General features: G+C 31.2%; 3 protein-coding genes and 1 long non-coding RNA gene across 20 annotated transcripts in view; 2 read left to right on the forward strand and 2 right to left on the reverse strand.

Moving 5' to 3' along the window:
* Positions 1-63: 63 nt before the first annotated feature.
* Positions 64-8,691, forward strand: LOC126870935 (ATP-binding cassette sub-family C member 5-like). Of its 9 annotated transcripts, none has more exons than XM_050629146.1 (27): positions 64-211; positions 289-641; positions 1,268-1,471; positions 1,576-1,661; positions 1,734-1,883; positions 1,956-2,114; positions 2,179-2,326; positions 2,401-2,634; positions 2,701-2,874; positions 2,960-3,107; positions 3,203-3,351; positions 3,581-3,691; positions 4,134-4,301; positions 4,734-4,876; positions 4,956-5,414; positions 5,493-5,619; positions 5,703-5,848; positions 5,921-6,045; positions 6,116-6,303; positions 6,377-6,653; positions 6,722-6,875; positions 6,950-7,078; positions 7,156-7,432; positions 7,517-7,682; positions 7,757-7,940; positions 8,026-8,218; positions 8,291-8,691. In XM_050629146.1, exons 4-27 carry the CDS (start codon positions 1,591-1,593, stop codon positions 8,552-8,554), a joined length of 4,344 nt encoding a protein of 1,447 aa, XP_050485103.1. In that variant the 5' UTR covers positions 64-211; positions 289-641; positions 1,268-1,471; positions 1,576-1,590; the 3' UTR covers positions 8,555-8,691. The 9 variants fall into 9 exon arrangements, with proteins under 9 accessions (XP_050485103.1, XP_050485109.1, XP_050485108.1 ...); XM_050629152.1 differs by having other exon boundaries at positions 180-641; positions 6,722-6,756; positions 6,845-6,875; positions 6,955-7,078; XM_050629151.1 differs by having other exon boundaries at positions 180-641; positions 4,956-5,068; positions 5,135-5,414.
* Positions 7,216-8,934, reverse strand: LOC126870964 (uncharacterized). The gene is made up of 3 exons (XR_007691481.1): positions 8,806-8,934; positions 7,510-7,634; positions 7,216-7,364 (listed from the first exon to the last, which is right to left on the reverse strand). It is a non-coding gene; the product is annotated as an uncharacterized LOC126870964 (long non-coding RNA).
* LOC126870933 (sodium leak channel NALCN) lies at positions 8,910-18,714 on the forward strand. Of its 7 annotated transcripts, none has more exons than XM_050629140.1 (29): positions 8,911-9,077; positions 9,390-9,523; positions 9,641-9,826; positions 9,887-10,116; positions 10,183-10,457; positions 10,545-10,792; positions 10,863-11,252; positions 11,366-11,554; positions 11,614-11,751; positions 11,831-12,037; positions 12,121-12,317; positions 12,398-12,520; positions 12,616-12,789; positions 12,879-13,058; positions 13,168-13,420; positions 13,492-13,659; positions 13,763-13,971; positions 14,054-14,174; positions 14,235-14,368; positions 14,449-14,614; positions 14,877-15,071; positions 15,159-15,376; positions 15,495-15,718; positions 15,813-15,949; positions 16,032-16,168; positions 16,235-16,391; positions 16,452-16,568; positions 16,639-16,819; positions 16,895-18,714. In XM_050629140.1, exons 2-29 carry the CDS (start codon positions 9,419-9,421, stop codon positions 17,071-17,073), a joined length of 5,238 nt encoding a protein of 1,745 aa, XP_050485097.1. In that variant the 5' UTR covers positions 8,911-9,077; positions 9,390-9,418; the 3' UTR covers positions 17,074-18,714. The 7 variants fall into 7 exon arrangements, 6 of the variants coding, with proteins under 6 accessions (XP_050485097.1, XP_050485101.1, XP_050485099.1 ...); XM_050629144.1 differs by having other exon boundaries at positions 16,928-18,714; XM_050629142.1 differs by having other exon boundaries at positions 9,893-10,116.
* LOC126870941 (DNA replication licensing factor Mcm3) overlaps positions 18,198-20,272 on the reverse strand; it is a 4,772-nt gene continuing 2,697 nt past the window's right edge. For all 3 annotated transcript variants that reach the window (XM_050629174.1, XM_050629175.1, XM_050629173.1), the window contains exons 9-12: positions 19,958-20,262; positions 19,738-19,888; positions 19,249-19,667; positions 18,198-19,173 (exon numbers count right to left, since the gene is read on the reverse strand). In XM_050629174.1, coding sequence (XP_050485131.1) covers positions 18,975-19,173; positions 19,249-19,667; positions 19,738-19,888; positions 19,958-20,262 — 1,074 coding nt within the window. In that variant the 3' untranslated portion in view covers positions 18,198-18,974. The remainder of the gene's footprint in view (positions 19,174-19,248; positions 19,668-19,737; positions 19,889-19,957; positions 20,263-20,272) is intronic.

A 20,272-nucleotide genomic window follows, 5' to 3' on the forward strand; every position in this document is an offset into this window, starting at 1 on the left:
AATAATAATAAAATGTATCCTTATAAACTTATCTTGTGCATGAACTTAATAGGAATGACGTATGTTTGATGTGACCTGTGTTTTATAAAGCATAGCAATAAACGTTATCTTCATGATTGAAGGCCTTTATTCATATCGTGTTGTACTTAATAAGTGATTAACTAATTTATTTATTCAACTAAAAATTGTGTTTTTATAGTTAGACATCATTGTAAATTTCCATTCTAGAAAGTAATCCATTTTTTACAAATTTTTTTTTTTAATATAAGATTCTTATTTATTTTTTAGACTTTCGGATTTTCGTGAATCAAGTATGATATAATTCAATATTATAACTTAAATAATGAATACATATAAATGAGGTTGGAATAAATGGGACTATGGGACAGAGAAGTATGAAGTACATTGTATTGTACATATTTAGTATATCAAGTATTTAATTGAAATCTATTAGTCATGTATAGAAGTGACTGGGTGGGGAATATGAAACGTACACGGTTTGACAAAAACATGTACCAAAATTAATCATCCATAAACAAAGATAATCAGTATCTTAAGCATAGTTGAGATCAACGGCGACATTAGATTTTGGAAGATAAGATATAATTCGGTAAAAATTTGATACATTTCTTCCATAAAATGTAAGTAGAGGAAGTATAATTTAAATATACATTCAACATATCCTTATATGTACAAGAAACATAGGTTTTTTAACTTTTAATTTAATTACATTATTTTTTTGATGAACAAATGATATAACATTACAAAAATATTTATTACAATACAAAAAAATAACAGCTATTTTTCATAGTTTATTAATCTGATGCATATATATACTTCTTGTGAAATATTTTTTGTTTATATAAGTATTTTCCATATGTTTTTATCTTTAATCATTTTATGAAACAATTCTCAAAATTATAACATAAAATACTGTTACTTCGTTGATTTAAACGAATATTTAAAAAATCAGGTTAATTAAGGATTATGTCACATGACATAACATATACGAATTGTCAAATCACAGAGGGCATAGCTTCTCACATATAAATTTAAAACTACATATTTGTTCAGTTTTGATACTTATCGTTAATTACACAAGATTAGACTTTTTATCAGCTTTCTAACACTATTAATGTTCACTATAAATGCTGAAATTACTATACATTATGTATGTATAGCTTCACTGAAAACTAAATTTATTTGGTTTTTCTCTTGTGACTAAATAAATAACAAATGTAATAAAGTTATTATTTTTTTGCATAAGGTGAAGAACGACATAACTGATACACAACTGATAACTGGTATACAGCTGATAGTTTAATCGTTGGATAGATAAAGGTAACATACTATCAAAATTAATTTTTCTCTGATAATTTTACGGACTATTGTACTGGTATCTCTATCAAACATGTAACAATGCATAAGTAGTACTACAAAGTAAAATATCATCAAATAAATTGAAGAATTGGTAAATATTTGAGAAAGCTATATTTTATAAATTATAATCTTATTCTTACCATTTATGTATTTAATTGTGTAATTTAAATTTCTTTATGTATTGTTAACATATAGTGTTAGAAGAAAATCATGGAAAATAAGACAGATTCTCCTAGTGGTCAAAGTGAAGATAATGAAGTTCAGTGTATTAATAGTGAAGGGTAAAGAACTATAGTCTTGTCTATATTTTTTAAATCTAAGTGAAAAATTGATATTTTCTTATATTTTTTTAGGTACAATGATGCTAGTGAAGGACAGCATTTTTTACTTCCTAGTAGATATTCACGCTCACCAAAAGTACCAATAGAATATATCAGAAGAACCAATATGAGCCGGTACAATCCAGCTCTAAGGAATCTTATACCAATACGTCATAGAAATCAGTATGTACTAAAGTAGATGTTTTTGAGATAAAAAATTATTTTTTAAGTAATATCTTACTGTATGTATTTTAGAAATAAAGAAAGTATGCCAGCAGATAGTGCTGGATTATTTTCATATATTTTTTATACATGGATAACGCCATATATATGGGAAGCTTATAAAAAGGGTATTGACATTACAAATCTACCACGTATTTCTATTTATGAGAGCTCCAAATACAATGCACATAGGTAACTGCACCACACTGTGAATCTATCTTTTTTTTACTATATCTAAAATAAATTTCATATTTAGATTAGAAATACTTTGGCAAGAGGAGATAGGCAAACATGGTCCATACTTGGCATCATTTTCAAGCGTAGCTTGGAGGTTCACGAGAACAAGAATATGTATAGCTGGATTTTTATTAAGTTGCTCTACAATTTGCGGATTTATTACCTCTGTATGACTTTTAGTTTCATGTAGAATACAAGTGTTATATATAGTACTATATAGAATGCTATATTTTTGTCTTAGATGATATTAATGAAGAAAGTACTGGAACACGTTCAGTCACCAGAAGAAGGTACATGGATAGGTATAAAATGGGCATTGTTACTAACATGCTGTGATCTACTGCGAATAGTATTTTTTAATTGGACTTGGAACACTAATATTAGAACAGCACTGAGATTAAAATCTGCTTGTACTACTCTTTTATACAAAAAGATTATTAGACTGAATAGTCTTGGAAACAAAAGCACAGGAGAAGTGAGATTTCGAATATATTGTCAAATTGAATTTAATTTTATATTTATGTTCATTTTGCAATTTCAGATAACTAATTTGTTTACTAATGACAGTCAAAGACTTTTTGATGTAGTCATTTATGGACCTATGATATTCAGTGGCCCAATAATTATTATCTGTGGTATAGCCTATATTCTGTGGATATTTAGTCCCATAGCTATTTGTGGAATATTGACCTTTCTGATATTCTATCCTTGTCAGGTAAACAATGTTTTTTTTATAAAGTTTGCCAAGTTATTTTTTCTATCTGTTCAAAATTTCACTACATGACATTATTTTTTAACAGTATCTTATATCCCGTTTAGTCGGACATTTTCGTTTTAAGACAGTTGTTATTACAGACATACGAGTGAAATTAATGAACGAAATTTTAGAATGTGTAAAATTGATTAAAATGTATTCATGGGAAAAATATTTCAGCCACAAACTTCTTGGTATGATTACCATCTTTTTAATATATTATCTATTTGATATATTAGTACTATATTTTTAATTTGTATCGCCTTTTAATATATTAATTAATTCTCAGGTATACGAAAGAAGGAGGAATACTGGTTACATAAAATTGTATATTTCCAAAGTCTTGCTATTTCTTTAACTCCAGCTATACCTGTGATAGCTGCAATTATTACATTTCTAGCTCATTTATCTACAGGCAGTAATTTAACTGCTGCTCAGGTATATATTAATTTATGAAGTAAACATTTAGCACAGTCACTTATTTATATTCTTTTGGAGGAATATTAGAATAAGTAATACCGAAAAAATCATGTGTAAATCGACATCAGCACAATTTAAGAAGTGTATAATTAGCATTTGTATGGTCAACGATATTTATTTTGCACAGAATATTTAAAGTCATGAAGTCAAGAAACAAGTGTTGCACTTAATGGGATATATATTGCAGGCTTTCCCAATTACAACATTTTTTGGAAATATGCTGAGAATGGCACTCGCCTCCCTTAAGGATTCTACACGACATTTTATCGACGCTCATATTGCACTTAGAAGAATGAAGGTCTCTTAAAATTTAAATTACAATTTAATTGCAATTCTTCCATAATTTATATTTAATGGATGGGTATTTTGTACTTACTACTATCAAACAAATTCTCGTGTATCTTATATTTACCAAATTTATTTTTTAAATTATTTGAAGAAAAAATTGAACGAAAATTATGATATAATATACACGGAAGTTTTGTTTTATTAATAATCTCATATTTTCACCTTAATTGTAAATGGTTGAACGGTTGTAGTCGTAAAGGGGAAAGTGTTGCATACATGTAAATATACACAGAATAATTGCTTTTTCTTTTACTCCTCCTTGTGGTATTATATACATTAAGGAAATAATACAGGGTTATTCATATGATTGAAATGCAAATGTTTGAAAATAGTCTAACAAAACATAAGTTTGTCTTATTACTACTTTAAATTATAATCCATTACTTTTCCAGGTGTTCCCTTTTGTAACATTGCTGAATTCTCAATTTCGTTCTTCTTTTATGTTCCTTCAAGTGGCATTAGTTAATATTAATGAGTCAAACATAACACTCAACAGATTTCAGGTGTTTACTTTTGGATCTTCTTTGTTAATAGCAATTACTAATTATGATAGTAAAAACGTAAGATTAGTTAGTTTGCAAATAACATTTGCATTGTAAAAAAGTTGTTATCGTAGTTAGAGCAACGCACGATGCTTTGTAATATAGTTAATTTCATGCCTGATATTAAGATAATTCATTTAAATATATAAACATTGTGATGATTCATTTTGTTTTTTTTAGAGGCATTAATACAATACGATTGTGTGACACATTGCATGTTGTAAGTTCTAATTTGTATGCATTCTTAAGTTTATTATTTATAATTGGTGTATGTAATGTAAGATGTGAGAAATTTAATGCTTGCTTATGTGAATGTCGTATTGTCATTAGAATTAATCGTTTGACCATGTTTATAATGATTTGATTGTCAAAACAGTCACGAGTTACTCCTTTTGACTACACTTTTTGATGTTCGCCTTTAGTAATTAGTAATTAGTAATATTTGTGTAGGATGTATTGCTTCTAGAAGAACAGATATGCCATATATCTAAACCAATAGTAAAATCGCAAGCTGTAGCCATTGCTAATGGTACATTCGTTTACGAAAATTCTAACTTGCACACTAAGAAGTTAAAAAATGTTAAAGAAAAAAAGTGAGTTTTTGCTTGTTTGTGTATTTTTACTGTCATCTGGAATTATTCCTTTGAAATAATTTTTTTTGTATTTTTTCAGGAAAGTTGGATCATATTTAAAGACCAAAATTGAACTAGAGAAACTTAATGAACCCTCCCAGGAAACACAATATGTGGAAGTACTCTCTGATATTAAGTTTGGAGCAGCTAAAGGTACATTAATAGGAATTTGTGGACAAGTAGGAAGTGGGAAATCTAGTCTCTTACTTGCTGCTCTAGGGCAGTTAAAAATGATAAATGGCCATATTTTGAGAGAAGGTTCATGCGCTTATGTTAGTCAGCAGGCATGGATTGTTAATGCAACTTTTAAGGAAAATATATTGTTTGGAAACCAGTTTGATGCTAAACGATACTATCAAGCATTGACAGTATGCAGTCTAAAAGAAGACTTGAATATGTTACCGGGTGGAGACGAAACTGAGATTGGAGAAAGAGGTATAAATCTTTCAGGGGGACAAAAACAAAGAGTTGCTCTCGCTAGAGCACTCTACGCTAATCGGTAAATAGTTTTCTTTCTCTATTAAAATTTCTTAATTTATTATTACAAGTGGATATTAAAAAAGCATTCTTTTTCAAGAGATATATATTTTTTGGACGACCCATTAAGTGCAGTGGATACACATGTGGGTTCTTACATTTTTAAAAATTTAATTCTCGGAGTGCTTAAGGATAAATGTGTTTTGTTTGTAACACATCAGGTTCAAGTATGTTTTAAATAAATATTTATGAAACTCAATTAATATATATATACTTGATTACAAATAACATTATATCCGAACAATTACAGTTCCTAAAGCATTCTAATCAAATTTATGTAATGCATAAAGGTAGAATTGTAGAACAGGGTACACACGATGAATTGATAAAATTAAATAGAGAATACGCTGCAATGGTAAACAGTGCACTATTAAAAACGAAGAATAGTTCAACAGAGTATGCATTTTACAAATAATTTTTAAAGACTATAGTTTTCGTAATTTTAACAATTACTTCTAATTTAATTAGTGAAACCTCAGCATTAACTAAGATAGATAGCAGAGAATCTAGTAATGATTTGGAGAAACAAATAGCATGCAGTTCTGGAGACAACAATGAAAATATTGCAATATCAAAGGAAATACATGGAGGTGGTATGTGTTAAGATTTATATCATCAATTTAAAAATATTTGTCATTTATGTTATTCATATTTGTTATCTAGGAGCAATTCTGACAACGCCAGAAAAAATGGGGATGGGTACTGTGGAATTGTACACGTATCATACATATGTGAAATCTGCAGGTGGTTATTTTATAGCTCTTTTGGTATTTTTTACGCTCTTGTTAAATGTTGGAAGTTCAGCATTTAGTACTTGGTGGTTAGCCATATGGATTAAAGCTGGTGGTGGAGTAAATATGTTTTTTTTTTTAATTGGTATTTATGTTTCTTATTTTTAGTTAACGTTGATCTTTTTCATTTAAGAATGTCACTGATCCCAATACCAATAAAACTGTAACTTCAAACAATTTAAATGATAATCCAAACTATTCATACTATCAAAACATTTATATTGGCTGCATTGGAGTTATTTTGTTAACAAGTTTACTGCGTGGCTTGGCTATTATGTACGCTACAATAAAGGCTTCAACGACATTACACAATCAAGTTTTTAAGAAAATGATTAAATCAGCAGTTACATTTTTTGAAACTACTCCTATTGGAAGAATACAAAATATTTTTAGCCGAGATATTGATGAAGGTAAAACCTCCTAAATATTTTTGGAACTAGTAAGTAAATGCATTTCTTTATCTATCTTTTTATTGTAGTGGACAGTTACATACCGATTTCTGTGGAAAACATGGTACAGAATATTATTACATGTAGTTTTGCAATTATAGCTATATGTGCAATATTACCCTGGTTTTGTATACCATTAATCATTCTTGCAGCTGTTTTCTTTTATATTAGCAAAATCTTTAGGTGAGATTAATATTCTAAATAAGAATTTATCATATTTATTACTATCAAATGTAGCGAAAAGACAAATTTTTCAGAGTAGCAATGAGAGATTTCAAGCGAATAGAGAGTACCTCGCGATCTCCCGTTTTGAGCTTTGTTACAACCACTATTCATGGTTTGAATACCATTCATGCATTCCAAAAGGGAAAAGCATTTGTAAACAAGTATATTTCTTAAATTGAATCATGAATGAAGTAATTTGAAGGAGATAAAAGTATAATACTGAATTACTACATTTTAGATTTGAGGAATTAATTGACTTGAACAATTTGTGTCTTTACCTGTGTCAGTCTATCATGAGATGGTCCGCCGTGAGACTCGATATTTTAGCGATTATTTCCTCTTCCATTACTGCGTTTCTTGTAATATTGCTTAAAAACCAAATATCACCATCTCTTGCCGGTTTGGCAATGGCATATGCAATGCAAATGACCGGCGTTTTTCAGTATACTGTAAGATTAATGGCAGAAACAGAAACTCGTTTTATAAGTGTCGAAAGAATAAGTTACTACTTAAGGGTAAATAAAATTAGTACTTATTAGTTGCAACAATAATTGATAATTAAATTACATAGCTAATAATATATATGTTGCACCTTACAGACATTGCAGAAAGAAGAAAGTTTTAGGAATGATCCTATAAATCCTTCAGATCAATGGCCTACTGATGGCGAATTGGAATTCCATAAAGTCGAATTGAAGTACAGAAAAGAACTGCCACCTGTATTAGATAATATTTCATTTGTTATTAAATCCGGTGAACATATAGGTAATAATAATTTGATAACAGATTTACGATCATTATTTACATGATTATTTTTTCTGCGACATAATGAATTTTAGGTATTGTGGGAAGAACAGGAGCTGGGAAAAGTTCTCTTATCGTTGCTTTGTTTCGATTAGTTGAAATTTCTAACGGAAAAATTCGAATTGACGGCATAGATATAGCAAAAGTGAAGTTAAAATTATTAAGGAATAAATTGTCTATAATTCCTCAGGATCCTGTTTTATTTAGTGGAACCATACGGCAAGTACATTTAACAAATTAAAAAATAAACAAAGAAGTAAATTTGAATATTAGAAATTGAATAATATCTATAATTATATTGTAGATCAAATTTGGATCCTTTTGAACAATTTGACGATTTCGAAATTTGGAGTGTTTTAGAAAAAACTCAATTGAAAGAGAAAATTCAAGCTATGCCAGGAGAACTCAATGCTCCTATTGAAGTTGGAGGAAACAATTTAAGCGTTGGCGAGCGACAATTACTTTGTTTATCAAGAGCACTTTTGCGTAATGCCAAAGTATGATGTCAGCGAAAGTTCTTCGTATTAATTAATGTTTATTTCACTTAATAATTTATAATTCCATTGTAGATAATAGTATTAGATGAAGCAACTGCTGCTGTTGATCCAGAAACTGAAGTCGCTGTTCAAAATACCATACAAAACGCATTTTCCAATTCTACTGTATTAACGATAGCTCATCGTTTGAAGACTGTTATTTCATGTAATCGTGTTATCGTTATGAAGAATGGCCAAATAATTGAATTTGACGCACCATCTGTACTTTTATCCAATTCAAACTCCGAATTTTCGAAAATGATGGCCTCAACAGAGAAGAACATAAAGAAAACTTAATCAATATTAACAATAGCATTATATTTAATAAATGCAAACATTAACAAATTAAAAAAATGAAAGTGTTCTTTAAAATATATATTAAGCACATTTTAATATACGATTTTTGGAAAATAAAATTAATAATGAAAGTAAAACATTTCCTTTTTAATTATGAGAGAAGACTACATTTTTAAAATAAATCGACATTATTCTTTTAAATATTTCATTAATGAATAATGATTATCAAAATAAAAGTCTTTGTTACTTACAACATCGTCGATTCACGCGCCTTCGTTCACGATTTGAAATATTGATTTGTTTGCAATGATAATATTACTGCTCATGCTCACATCGAGCTTTCACTATCACTGAAAAGCCCAGAACTGAACCAAAAAATGATCACCGCCATGCCGCCAGCTTGTTGTTACTAATAAGATGTTTATTACACGTTAAAGCTTTATCGTTGTTTTATACTGAAATGTAGTCTATATGAATTGCCGTAAAGGCAATTTTCGTTGTCGTCCAAATTGTTAAAAAAAAGGTAGGACCAATTAATTACATCATTTTTATTGGATGCGATAATTATAGTAATCTTAATTAAAATTATACATTATGTACACGTTTAATTATGTTATAGTAATTTTAACTATTGTCTTCTTCGTATATCAGTATCATATATTATATTTTAATTTTCAACATGTAATTATTTAACCATCATATTGCTGTTGATTTATAATAATATAATTGTTTTTATAATAATATCGAAAGAATTGTTTTTTATTATTATTTATTGTTATTGATGTTCATGTTTATTCCGTAATATTGTGTTATTCGTAATACTTTTCAATTATAGGCCTCACCATTGCGAACATAATTCCTATTATGATGCTGGGGCGCAAGCAGAGCCTCAAAGGGGAACCCGTCTTGGCCGATTATGGCCCAGAGGAGTCCCTCAATGAGAGCGCTGATATAGAATGGGTGAATAAGGTACATCAGAAACACGTATATTCATTCCTGAATAAGTCAAATATTTGTCGTTTCTTCTTGTAAACTGCGTGTACATTTATTAATATTAATTACTAACTAATTACTTGGTTGTTGTAGCTATGGGTGAGAAGATTGATGAGGTCTTGTGCTCTAGTATCTTTAGCTTCTGTTTGCTTAAATACTCCTAAGACTTTTGAAAAAGTTCCACCTCTTCAATATGTTACCTTTATTTGCGATTTAGTTATTACGTTTTTATTTACTGCTGAAATGATTGCTAAGATGCACATAAGGGGCATACTGAAGGTAATTCGTATAATATTGTAAATCTACCTAACAATTTACAAAAAACTGACAATCATTTAGTTACAGAGGGATAAATCTTATTTAAAAGATCATTGGTGCCAATTCGATGGAAGTATGGTCATCTTTCTCTGGTTATCTGTAATTTTACAAATGTTTGAGATGCTAGGTTTCGATATACGACTCACTCCCATTTCGATATTGCGGGCACCACGACCTTTGATTATGATACGCTTCTTACGAGTCTTCCTTAAGTTCTCCATGCCGAAAGCTAGAATTAATCAAATTTTTAAGTAAGTATTTTGGAGACAAAACTTTCATTGAGCGTTTTATACTTATTGCGCTACTTGTGATTTCAGGCGTTCGAGTCAACAGATATATAATGTGACTCTTTTCTTCCTTTTCTTCATGTCTCTTTATGGTCTTTTAGGCGTTCAATTCTTCGGTGAATTGAAAAACCATTGTGTTCTTAATACTACAGATCCGAAGTATATAACTATAAATAGTTTAGCCATTCCTGATACTTTTTGTTCTACTGATCCTGAATCAGGATACCAATGTCCAGAAGGAATGACTTGTATGAAACTCCAATTGTCGAAGTACATCATGGGTTTCAATGGATTCGATGAATTTGGTACTGACAAATCTTATAGTATAATACATTTCTTACAACCTTATTTATTAAGTAATGTACTTTACAGAAATAACTTTGGTTTTTCAGCTACTAGTATTTTTACTGTCTATCAAACTGCATCGCAAGAGGGATGGGTTTTTATCATGTACCGTGCTATAGATAGTTTACCCGCTTGGCGTGCGGTTCTTTACTTTAGTACGATGATATTTTTCTTAGCATGGCTCGTGAAAAACGTATTCATAGCCGTCATTACGGAAACTTTTAATGAAATACGAGTACAATTTCAACAAATGTGGGGTGTTAGGGGGCACATCAGTAACAATACAGCGTCACAAGTTAGTAATAAACTTTGTAGTTTGTAAAATAATTAATTGGACTCCACATATAATGTCTCTTTTTTTTTAGATATTAACTGGTGACGATAATGGTTGGAAATTGGTAACTCTAGATGAGAACAAACACGGAGGATTGGCTTCTCCCATATGTCACGCAATTCTTAGATCTCCACAATTTCGTATGGTGGTAATGTTCGTGATTTTGGCAAATGGAATCGCCACTGCGACGATGAGCTTCAAGCATGATGAGAAACCAAGGCATATGTACTATGACAACTATTACTACGCTGAAATCGCGTTCACCGTATTTTTGGACCTCGAGACGTTATTCAAAATCTGGTGTCTCGGCTTTCGCAGTTATTACAAGCATTCGATTCACAAATTCGAGCTGCTGCTGGCAATTGGTACAACCCTACACATCATTCCGTTCTTCTATCTTTCTGGATTCACGTATTTTCAGGTTTCTATATTCACTTTTGTTCAGCCCTAAAACAGATACAGTTATATAGTTAAAAAAAAAGACAAAATCAAAGTATACAATGATAAATTGATATGGCATTTTTTTGTAATTAGGTTCTTAGAGTAGTCAGACTCATCAAGGCATCACCTATGCTCGAGGATTTTGTATATAAAATATTTGGTCCGGGGAAGAAGCTAGGCAGCCTCATTATATTTACCATGTGCCTGCTAGTCATATCGTCCAGCATTTCTATGCAGCTTTTTTGCTTTCTTGATTTCACGAAATTTGAAACATTTCCAGAGGTAAAAGATGTGATCAGATTTATACTGTAATCAAATTATACTGATAGAAGGTTTTTTAGGCATTTATGTCCATGTTCCAAATCTTGACACAAGAAGCTTGGGTAGACGTTATGGACGAAACAATGTTAAGGACACATGAAACAATGGCTCCTCTTGCTGCTATGTATTTCATATTATACCATCTTTTCGTCACGCTGGTAAAAAAAATAGAAATAGATTTAGAGTTATTTTCTTCTTAATCGTGATGTAATTAATAATATTATATCTTTTTTATAGATTGTGTTAAGTTTGTTCGTCGCTGTAATTTTGGATAATCTTGAACTGGACGAAGATATCAAGAAACTGAAGCAATTAAAATTCCGCGAACAAAGTGCAGAGATAAAGGAAACTCTACCATTTAGGTTGCGAATCTTTGAGAAGTTTCCTGATAGTCCTCAAATGACATGTTTACACAAAGTGCCATCAGATTTCAATCTTCCAAAAGTAAGTATTACTTATTATCCTACTGTGTATTTTTATTACAAAAAAATGGGTAAAACGTATACATTTTTATATTTTTAATTTAGGTTCGTGAAAGTTTCATGAGACAGTTCGTATTTGAAATGGAAACTGAAGAAAACGAAGGGGTCAAGAAAATAAATGAAACTTTTGATTCAAAAATGATATACAGGAAACAACGTCCAGTAAAAATTTTAAATAATCCACCGAAAGTAAGAAACGTTGCTACAAATCTTAAAAAAGCAGCTGTTATCTATATTATAAAGTGAGTTATTATATCATAAAATGTTTGAACATTATTTATAAGTCTTATGCTAAACATACAATATGTGTACTGTTTTTCAGTGATTCAAATAATCAAAGATTATTACTAGGTGATTCGGCTATGATACCAGTGCCAGGAAAAGGTCTTTTAAAGCCACAGGGTACTGTCAGTAGTGCCAAGCAACTTCGTTTTGACCAGAAAAAGTAAGATCTTAAGTTCTACAAATAATTACATAATAATGTATTACTTAAAGAGTATTTATAGATAATAATAATTTTGTAAATGATCATTATAATAGATCAATTAGAAGAAGCGTCCGTAGTGGATCAATCAAGTTGAAACAGACGTACGAACATTTAATGGAAAACGGTGATATCGGAGGTATAAACAGAGTTAGCTCTTCTCGGAGTAGACCGCATGATTTGGACATTAAATTGTTGCAAGCTAAACGACAGCAGGCCGAGATGCGAAGGTAAGATGCAATAGTTTCTCCTCACTGGTTCGAACACTTACACTCTTTCTATTTCTAATTGAACTGCTTACCACATTGCACTTATGTAGAAATCAGCGTGAAGAAGATTTACGCGAAAATCACCCATTTTTTGACACACCATTGTTCGCAGTACCGCGTGAAAGTAAATTTCGTAAAATTTGCCAGTCGCTTGTTTACGCGAGATACGATACAAATGTAAAAGATCCATTAACTGGAAAAGAGAGGAAAGTTCAATATAAAAGCCTGCAGTAAGTGCTTTCAGTATAAGCATTGATATTTTAAAATGCATTAAACTATTGCTTGAAGTTCAAGACAAGGAATATTAATTATAGTCACATATATTTATACGCTTTGTAGCAATTTTCTTGGCTTGGTCACATACCTTGATTGGGTAATGATTTTTGCTACCACTATGTCTTGTATCTCTATGATGTTCGAAACACCACGATACCGCGTAATGGAAGTTCCGGCATTGCAAATTGCGGAGTACGGTTTCGTGATCTTTATGAGTATCGAATTAGCTCTGAAAATTCTGGCAGACGGGCTATTTTTTACGCCGAAGGCCTATATCAAAGACGTCGCCTCCGTGTTGGATATTTTTATTTATGTCGTACGTTGATAAAAAATCACTCTTGCTATTCGATATCTGATAAATTCAACGCTAATCCAGTGGTCGTTTAGGTCAGCCTCGTGTTTCTCTGTTGGATGCCGAAGAGCGTGCCTCCGAATTCCGGTGCGCAACTTCTTATGATCTTACGTTGCGTTAGACCACTAAGAATCTTCACTCTTGTACCGCACATGAGAAAAGTTGTTTATGAATTATGTAGAGGGTTCAAAGAGATCTTATTGGTAAATAATTCTAATTAAAAGTTCAAACATGCAAATGTTTTTTGAATACATAAAAGCCGTTTGGCACTGAGTTCAGACAAAAAATGAATAAGAAGCTTTTTAGGTCTCTACTCTATTGATTTTACTGATGTTTATATTCGCGAGTTATGGTGTACAGCTCTACGGGGGTAGATTAGCTCGTTGCAACGATCCCACTATTTTAAAACGAGAAGATTGCGTTGGAGTATTCATGAGGAGAGTTTTTGTGACGAAAATGAAATTAAATCCTAGCGAAAATGAGAGCTATCCATCGATACTAGTGCCACGCGTTTGGTAGGCTTATTAAAAAGAAAATGCCAAATTTAAATGATTCTACAAAGGAAGGAGTTACTAAGTAGATGTTAAAATCTTTTAGGGCTAATCCTAGAAGATTTAATTTTGATAATATTGGTGACGCGCTGATGGCACTTTTTGAAGTACTCTCTTTTAAAGGATGGCTCGACGTTAGAGATGTTCTTATACAAGCTCTTGGTCCCGTAAGTCATTAACATTACCTTCGAGTACTTCTGCGATGATATTATGCAATGACTTTTTAGGTCCATGCTATTTATATTCATATCTATATTTTCCTGGGTTGCATGATTGGTTTAACGCTGTTCGTCGGTGTTGTTATCGCTAATTATTCTGAAAATAAAGGAACCGCATTACTCACGGTCGATCAAAGACGATGGTAAAGTTTTAATTGAACATAATGGATTTCTCAAATGAAACGTTCAAATTGTAAACGAATATTTATTATGATTCGAATAGGTGTGATTTGAAAAAGCGACTGAAAATCGCACAACCGTTACATTTACCACCCAGACCAGATGGAAAAAAATTCAGGGCATTTATCTATGACATCACGCAAAATATCTATTTTAAAAGATTTATTGCGGTCATGGTGCTCATAAACAGTGCTCTTCTGTGTGTCTCTGTGAGTTGAATACTATTTCATTCATTTTCTATAAGAACAACACACAAAAACACAACCACAACACCATAACATCGTTTTATAAAATTAATTAGCAAACTTTTCGCATACAAAAGAACATACTCGCAAAAGGACAGGATTCAATGACTGTTACCTTGAATCATTTGTTCCTTGCCGGCTACCATTAGACCGTGGTAAAAGTAAATCGACACAATATTTTTTTTTTTGCGTTAATGAACCTTTTTTTATTTTTTCCCCCCTTAAGTGGAGAATCGAGGAAGAACACACGGAAGCACTCGCTACGGTGTCCACGATTCTGACACTCATCTTCCTCGTGGAAGTAATTATGAAAAATATTGCTTTTACACCACGTGGCTATTGGCAGTCCAGAAGAAACAGATATGATTTGCTCGTGACAGTCGTCGGTGTTATTTGGATCGTCATTCATTGTACAATGAAGGTAGGTCGGTAATATTATTATCCAGTGATCGTTCGTTTGTTTAAAAATAACATAATGACCGTAATGACGGGAATACCTTTCTTGCAGAATGATTTGTCATATGTAATCGGCTTCATGGTCGTGATCCTTAGATTTTTCACAATCACTGGCAAACATACAACTCTCAAAATGCTGATGTTAACGGTCGGAGTATCCGTTTGCAAAAGTTTCTTCATTATATTTGGCATGTTTCTTCTTGTTTTCTTTTATGCGCTAGCTGGCACGATCATCTTTGGAACTGTAAAGTATGGTGAAGGTATAGGAAGGTAATGTTACGTATTTCAGTGCAATAAAATGAAGGAGTAGTGTTAAGATTAGAAAATAATTAAATGGTGCAGGCGCTTTATTTCTAATACAATCTTAAGAGAGACGATTATCATTTAGGCGTGCCAATTTTGAGTCACCTGTAACAGGCGTCGCGATGCTCTTCCGTATTGTCACAGGGGAAGATTGGAATAAAATAATGCACGATTGCATGATACAACCACCATATTGCACTCCAGCTGCTAATTATTGGGAAACCGATTGCGGCAACTTTCATGCTTCCTTAATATATTTTTGTACTTTCTACGTCATTATCACTTACATTGTTTTAAATCTTCTGGTGGGTAAGTACTAATCGATCTCATTGAATAGATACACTGGTTGTTTTGGAATGATTCTTTAAGGATGGTACCATAAATTTATAATCTTTCATAATAGCTATTATTATGGAGAACTTTTCTCTATTTTACTCCAATGAAGAAGACGCTTTGTTATCGTATGCTGATATTAGAAACTTCCAGAACACTTGGAACGTTGTTGATAATCATCAGAAAGGTTTTATACCTGTGAAACGGGTACGCCTAAAAGAAAGGTCTTTACGGGCTTAACATGCTATTATAAATTGGCTAGAAGTAATGATATATTAGTTTGTTTTAGGTGAAGTTTATTTTAAGATTATTGAAAGGTAGATTGGAAACTGACCCACAGAAGGATCGACTTCTCTTCAAACATATGTGCTACGAATTAGAAAAGTTGAACAATGGTGAAGATGTTACCTTTCATGACGTTATCAAGTAAGTCCTTGTATAAGTAACTATCATTATTGTAAGAAATATTTTCCGACGACATATTCTTTGCAGCATGTTATCCTATCGTTCGGTTGATATTCGAAAAGCTCTTCAGCTTGAAGAATTATTGGCAAGAGAGGAGTTTGAATACATTATTGAAGAAGAGGTTGCTAAGCAAACAATTAGAAATTGGCTAGAAGGTTGTCTGAAAAAAATACGTGCTAGTGGGGTAAGTTTATAAACAACAATTTACAGAAAATTGGATTTAATTTATAATTTACAATTATAGAAGCAACAGAATAGTCTCGTAGCCGGTCTTCGTGCCAACACTGAACAAGTACAACAACAAGAGCATGTAGAAGAAAAAGGGAAGGAAGTAGCCAAAGAAGAAGAAACTGAAACAAAGGTAAATTTTATTTTTAATCAATTGATAGTAAAAAATACATATATAATTTTTAATAATATTTATTACCAAGCAGGAGATTGATGCAATCAGGCACTGTAAAGCAAAGAAACCAGTAGTGCTTCCAAGATCTGATAGTATAGGTAGTGGATCAGGAAGAAAATATTTAATCCCAACACTATCAGATCCTGCTTCCATTAGGTCTGAAAAAGACAAGAGTGCGGCACCTAAGAAGAAGAATAATAGACCACCACGTATGTATATTTTTATACTTTGTAACTATATCCTTTTTATCGTGTTTTTCTCCAACGTGAGCTTTCCATTTGAAGCGGCGCCGAAAAATAATTTGCCACATCTCACAGAGAGCACCGAGCAAAGCCGACAGCAGCGGGAAGTAGTCAACGCAAAAGCAACCGTACCAAAACCTTCCAGCGTCATGCTAGAGGTTCGAGAATGGTGGAAGGAACAGTTGGCATACAGCAGTGAGTCCAGCGAAGACGAGGTTTAAATAAACGCTTTTAAACAAATAGCTGCGGATATAAATTATAGCGCAGTACAGTCTAAAAATGGAGCACATGCTTTTTAGCATCCTTGGTGAAAATGTGAATTAAATTAAAAATAATGCAAATACAATTTGTATTTCACTGTTGATTACATGTGCTTCGTTCTTAACTGTCTACACGAATAAAACATTGGTAAATAAGAAGAAAAATATAAGTATGTGCCTGAAACACCAGCGTTAAAGGTAAGGCATAAGAGAAGCATTTTTGAGCACAGAAAAGACAAGGTACAATTTCTGTAATCCTATCGGAAAAATATCGAAGTAGAATTATTTCTTTTGCATATTTTTCGAATCTTATTTTTTACGTCGTTGTTTATAAAGTGAAAAATGTAGAGATATATGCAGAAAAATGATTTATATCCATTTTTAATCGTTATTTTTATATAGAAAATTTTGCAATGCTGTATCGAAGTATTATTTTATTACTGCACGAGGGAATTGTATAATACAATTCTTATTTCTAAATTATTTATCGTGTTATTTGATATTATTTTTTTTGAAACAGAAGTTTATTCTTTCCCTCATGTCTCAGTTTGCTATTGCAAATACTCAGGTTCTATATAGATTAATGTTTCGTAGATTGTAATAACATATTTTAAGATATATTGAATATAATTTGTTATTGTGTTATATATATTCTGTGTCAGTTATTGGTGTTGAAATGTGTAATTTGTACAGAATTATAAGATTAGATACAGTAGGTTTTATACAGCAAAAAGTTAAGCCATGGAAGTGCTAATTAAGAGTAATGAAATTAACGTTATCGAGAATAATATGAGTACAATGAATTTAAGTGACGATTTTTTAAAAAAATAAACAATTTAGTTGTTGAAAATTTAATATATCGAATGTGAACAAAAGACGATCGAACGAAATTTGTTCATTTCCAATAGAAACATTACGTCCTGAAGGCCTGTATTATAACAATAAGAAAATAGCTGATTATAAATGTTGTAGTATTTTTTTGTTGTGATTATATATATACCTATATAGTAAAATCTGAACAATTTGGTACACTCAAAGATCATAATTTAATTATACAAATTGTGCGTATGAAAAAAAAGGCAATATATTATGTTACAATATTATCATTGATGTATATTCAAATCAAATATTAGACCTGTAAATACAAATCAACATACATAATTTCAAACAATATGATTATGTAAAATTAAATATTATACAGCAAGGTTTTTTAAAACTTGATCAGGCAGTTCTAGAAATACCATATGTTCAAGATAATTACAAAAATTTATGACAGCTAGTATACAGTGAAAATTTATGACGTTACAAATTTAAGAACTTTTTTAACGGTATAAAAACGCGGATAGAACAAGTTATGTAAAAAATGCCTAAATATTAGATACATATATATATATATATATATTTAAATGAGACAGCACAACTATTTATATCTATGTGATATGGGTTGATTTTATATAAATATATATATATACAAAACAAAGACTTAGAAATATAAACAATATTGTTTACGATATTGTAATGAATGTTGATAACTGTTGCTAGTTTACGTGCCAATGTGCTGTACTGTAATATGGAGAGATAATAAATGTTAATAGATATAAATATTTCCAATTATATTAAACTCTCTCTTTATTTTACAAAAAAAAGAGATAGATCAGCCATTTTTATGAATTGTCAATTATGAAAATATAAAATGTATCAAGTACTTATACATATAATATAAATTTTAAATAGTAAAAGTATAATTTAACTGGAATATAGATATGCACTTGAATGTTTTTTAACGATAAATACGTTCATAACAAATTTACAATTATCCTTAATGTAAAAAATACAGGATAACTTACAGTACCAAATACATTTTACATAAGGAAGATATTATCATCTGCGGCCATAATTTGATTTGCATCAGACATTTTATTAATTGCAGCGGTAATTTCGCTCGATGTAAATTCTTGACTTTGTTGAGTATTGATATATTCGCGTACTGTTGATAATGAAAGTGATTGCGCCCTTTGTTGTTGAAACAACTTATGAAGAAGTGCTCTGAAAACCTTCAATCTGAAATCACAGAACATATATAACATTCAAATTTCATTGATATAAATAGCAGTTTGAAAACAATTAAACACACACCTTTCTTCAGTGATAGCTGCAGTAGCTTCTGGTTCTACAGTTTGATCAGAATCTGGTGCTGATGGCTGACTTGAATCAGTCGATTTCATTTGCGACCTAGTAATTCTTCTTGCAGCTTCATCAATGTGGCTGTCATCATCGCTTTCAAAATCATATGGATCTTGTTCTCCCGCGTTACTCTTCTTTGTACGTTTCTTCTTGTTTTCGTTCTCCTCGTCTCCACCTGCACTTTCTTCGCTATCATGTCGCCTTCGTTTCTTCTTTTCTTTTTCCAGAACTCGTTTGAAATAGGCGAATTCTACTAATTCTATTGCTGCATGCGCATCATCTGCGGTAACGTTTTTTGATAAACGAGCCTTTGCATGTGCAGTAGACAATCGAATCAATGTTTCTAAAGTACGAGCTGTTACTGGTTGAGTCTAGTAAGAAGTAATACAAAATTAATAAGGAAATAAATGAAATAAACTACAAATGAATAAAACAATGTACCCTTGCTACATCAGAACTTATTGATTCTTCAGATCGTAATTTCGAATATTCGGAAGCAATTACTTCACTAGCTTCCTCTGTAAGCTTTGGTTTCATACAACGAGCTATGTGAATATATTTCCTCATAAAACTTATAGTTAATAATTGATCGCTAAAAGAACATTATCATTCTACAAAGTACTATAAATATAAATGTATGAATGTATAACAGTTTAAGTACCTTTTAGATTGCAATAATCCATGCAATAAGGGGTCATATTTTTGATAAATTTGAGTGTCATTTTCATCAGGAAGGATTTGATCTGGATTTTTTGTACTTAATATATCTACTTTACTGCCTAGAGGTAGTGCCTCTCCATCTTTTTCTTTTGTACTTCTATACCTATGCATCCTAACAACATGATCACTGATTATTTGATCTTGTTCAGAATCCACAATGTCTAGCATAACAAATAATAAATCGAAACGTGAAAGCAATGAATCCTGGAGTCCGATATTTTCCATTGGTGTCTTATATTGATCGTACTGAAAAAGA

This window comes from Bombus huntii, chromosome 11 (genome assembly GCF_024542735.1).
Source record: "Bombus huntii isolate Logan2020A chromosome 11, iyBomHunt1.1, whole genome shotgun sequence".
NCBI classification, from domain to species: Eukaryota; Metazoa; Arthropoda; class Insecta; order Hymenoptera; family Apidae; genus Bombus; species Bombus huntii.

Bases quoted from the DNA above. Each gene is read 5' to 3' on its own strand.
- LOC126870933 (XM_050629140.1), top strand. From the start codon at position 9,419: ATGATGCTGGGGCGCAAGCAGAGCCTCAAAGGGGAACCCGTCTTGGCC. The intron at 9,524-9,640 runs GTACATCAGAAA...TGGTTGTTGTAG, and splicing joins ATATAGAATGGGTGAATAAG to CTATGGGTGAGAAGATTGAT. The intron at 10,793-10,862 runs GTTAGTAATAAA...CTTTTTTTTTAG, and splicing joins GTAACAATACAGCGTCACAA to ATATTAACTGGTGACGATAA.
- LOC126870935 (XM_050629146.1), top strand. From the start codon at position 1,591: ATGGAAAATAAGACAGATTCTCCTAGTGGTCAAAGTGAAGATAATGAA. The intron at 6,876-6,949 runs GTGAGATTAATA...CAAATTTTTCAG, and splicing joins TATATTAGCAAAATCTTTAG to AGTAGCAATGAGAGATTTCA. The intron at 7,941-8,025 runs GCAAGTACATTT...ATTATATTGTAG, and splicing joins TTATTTAGTGGAACCATACG to ATCAAATTTGGATCCTTTTG.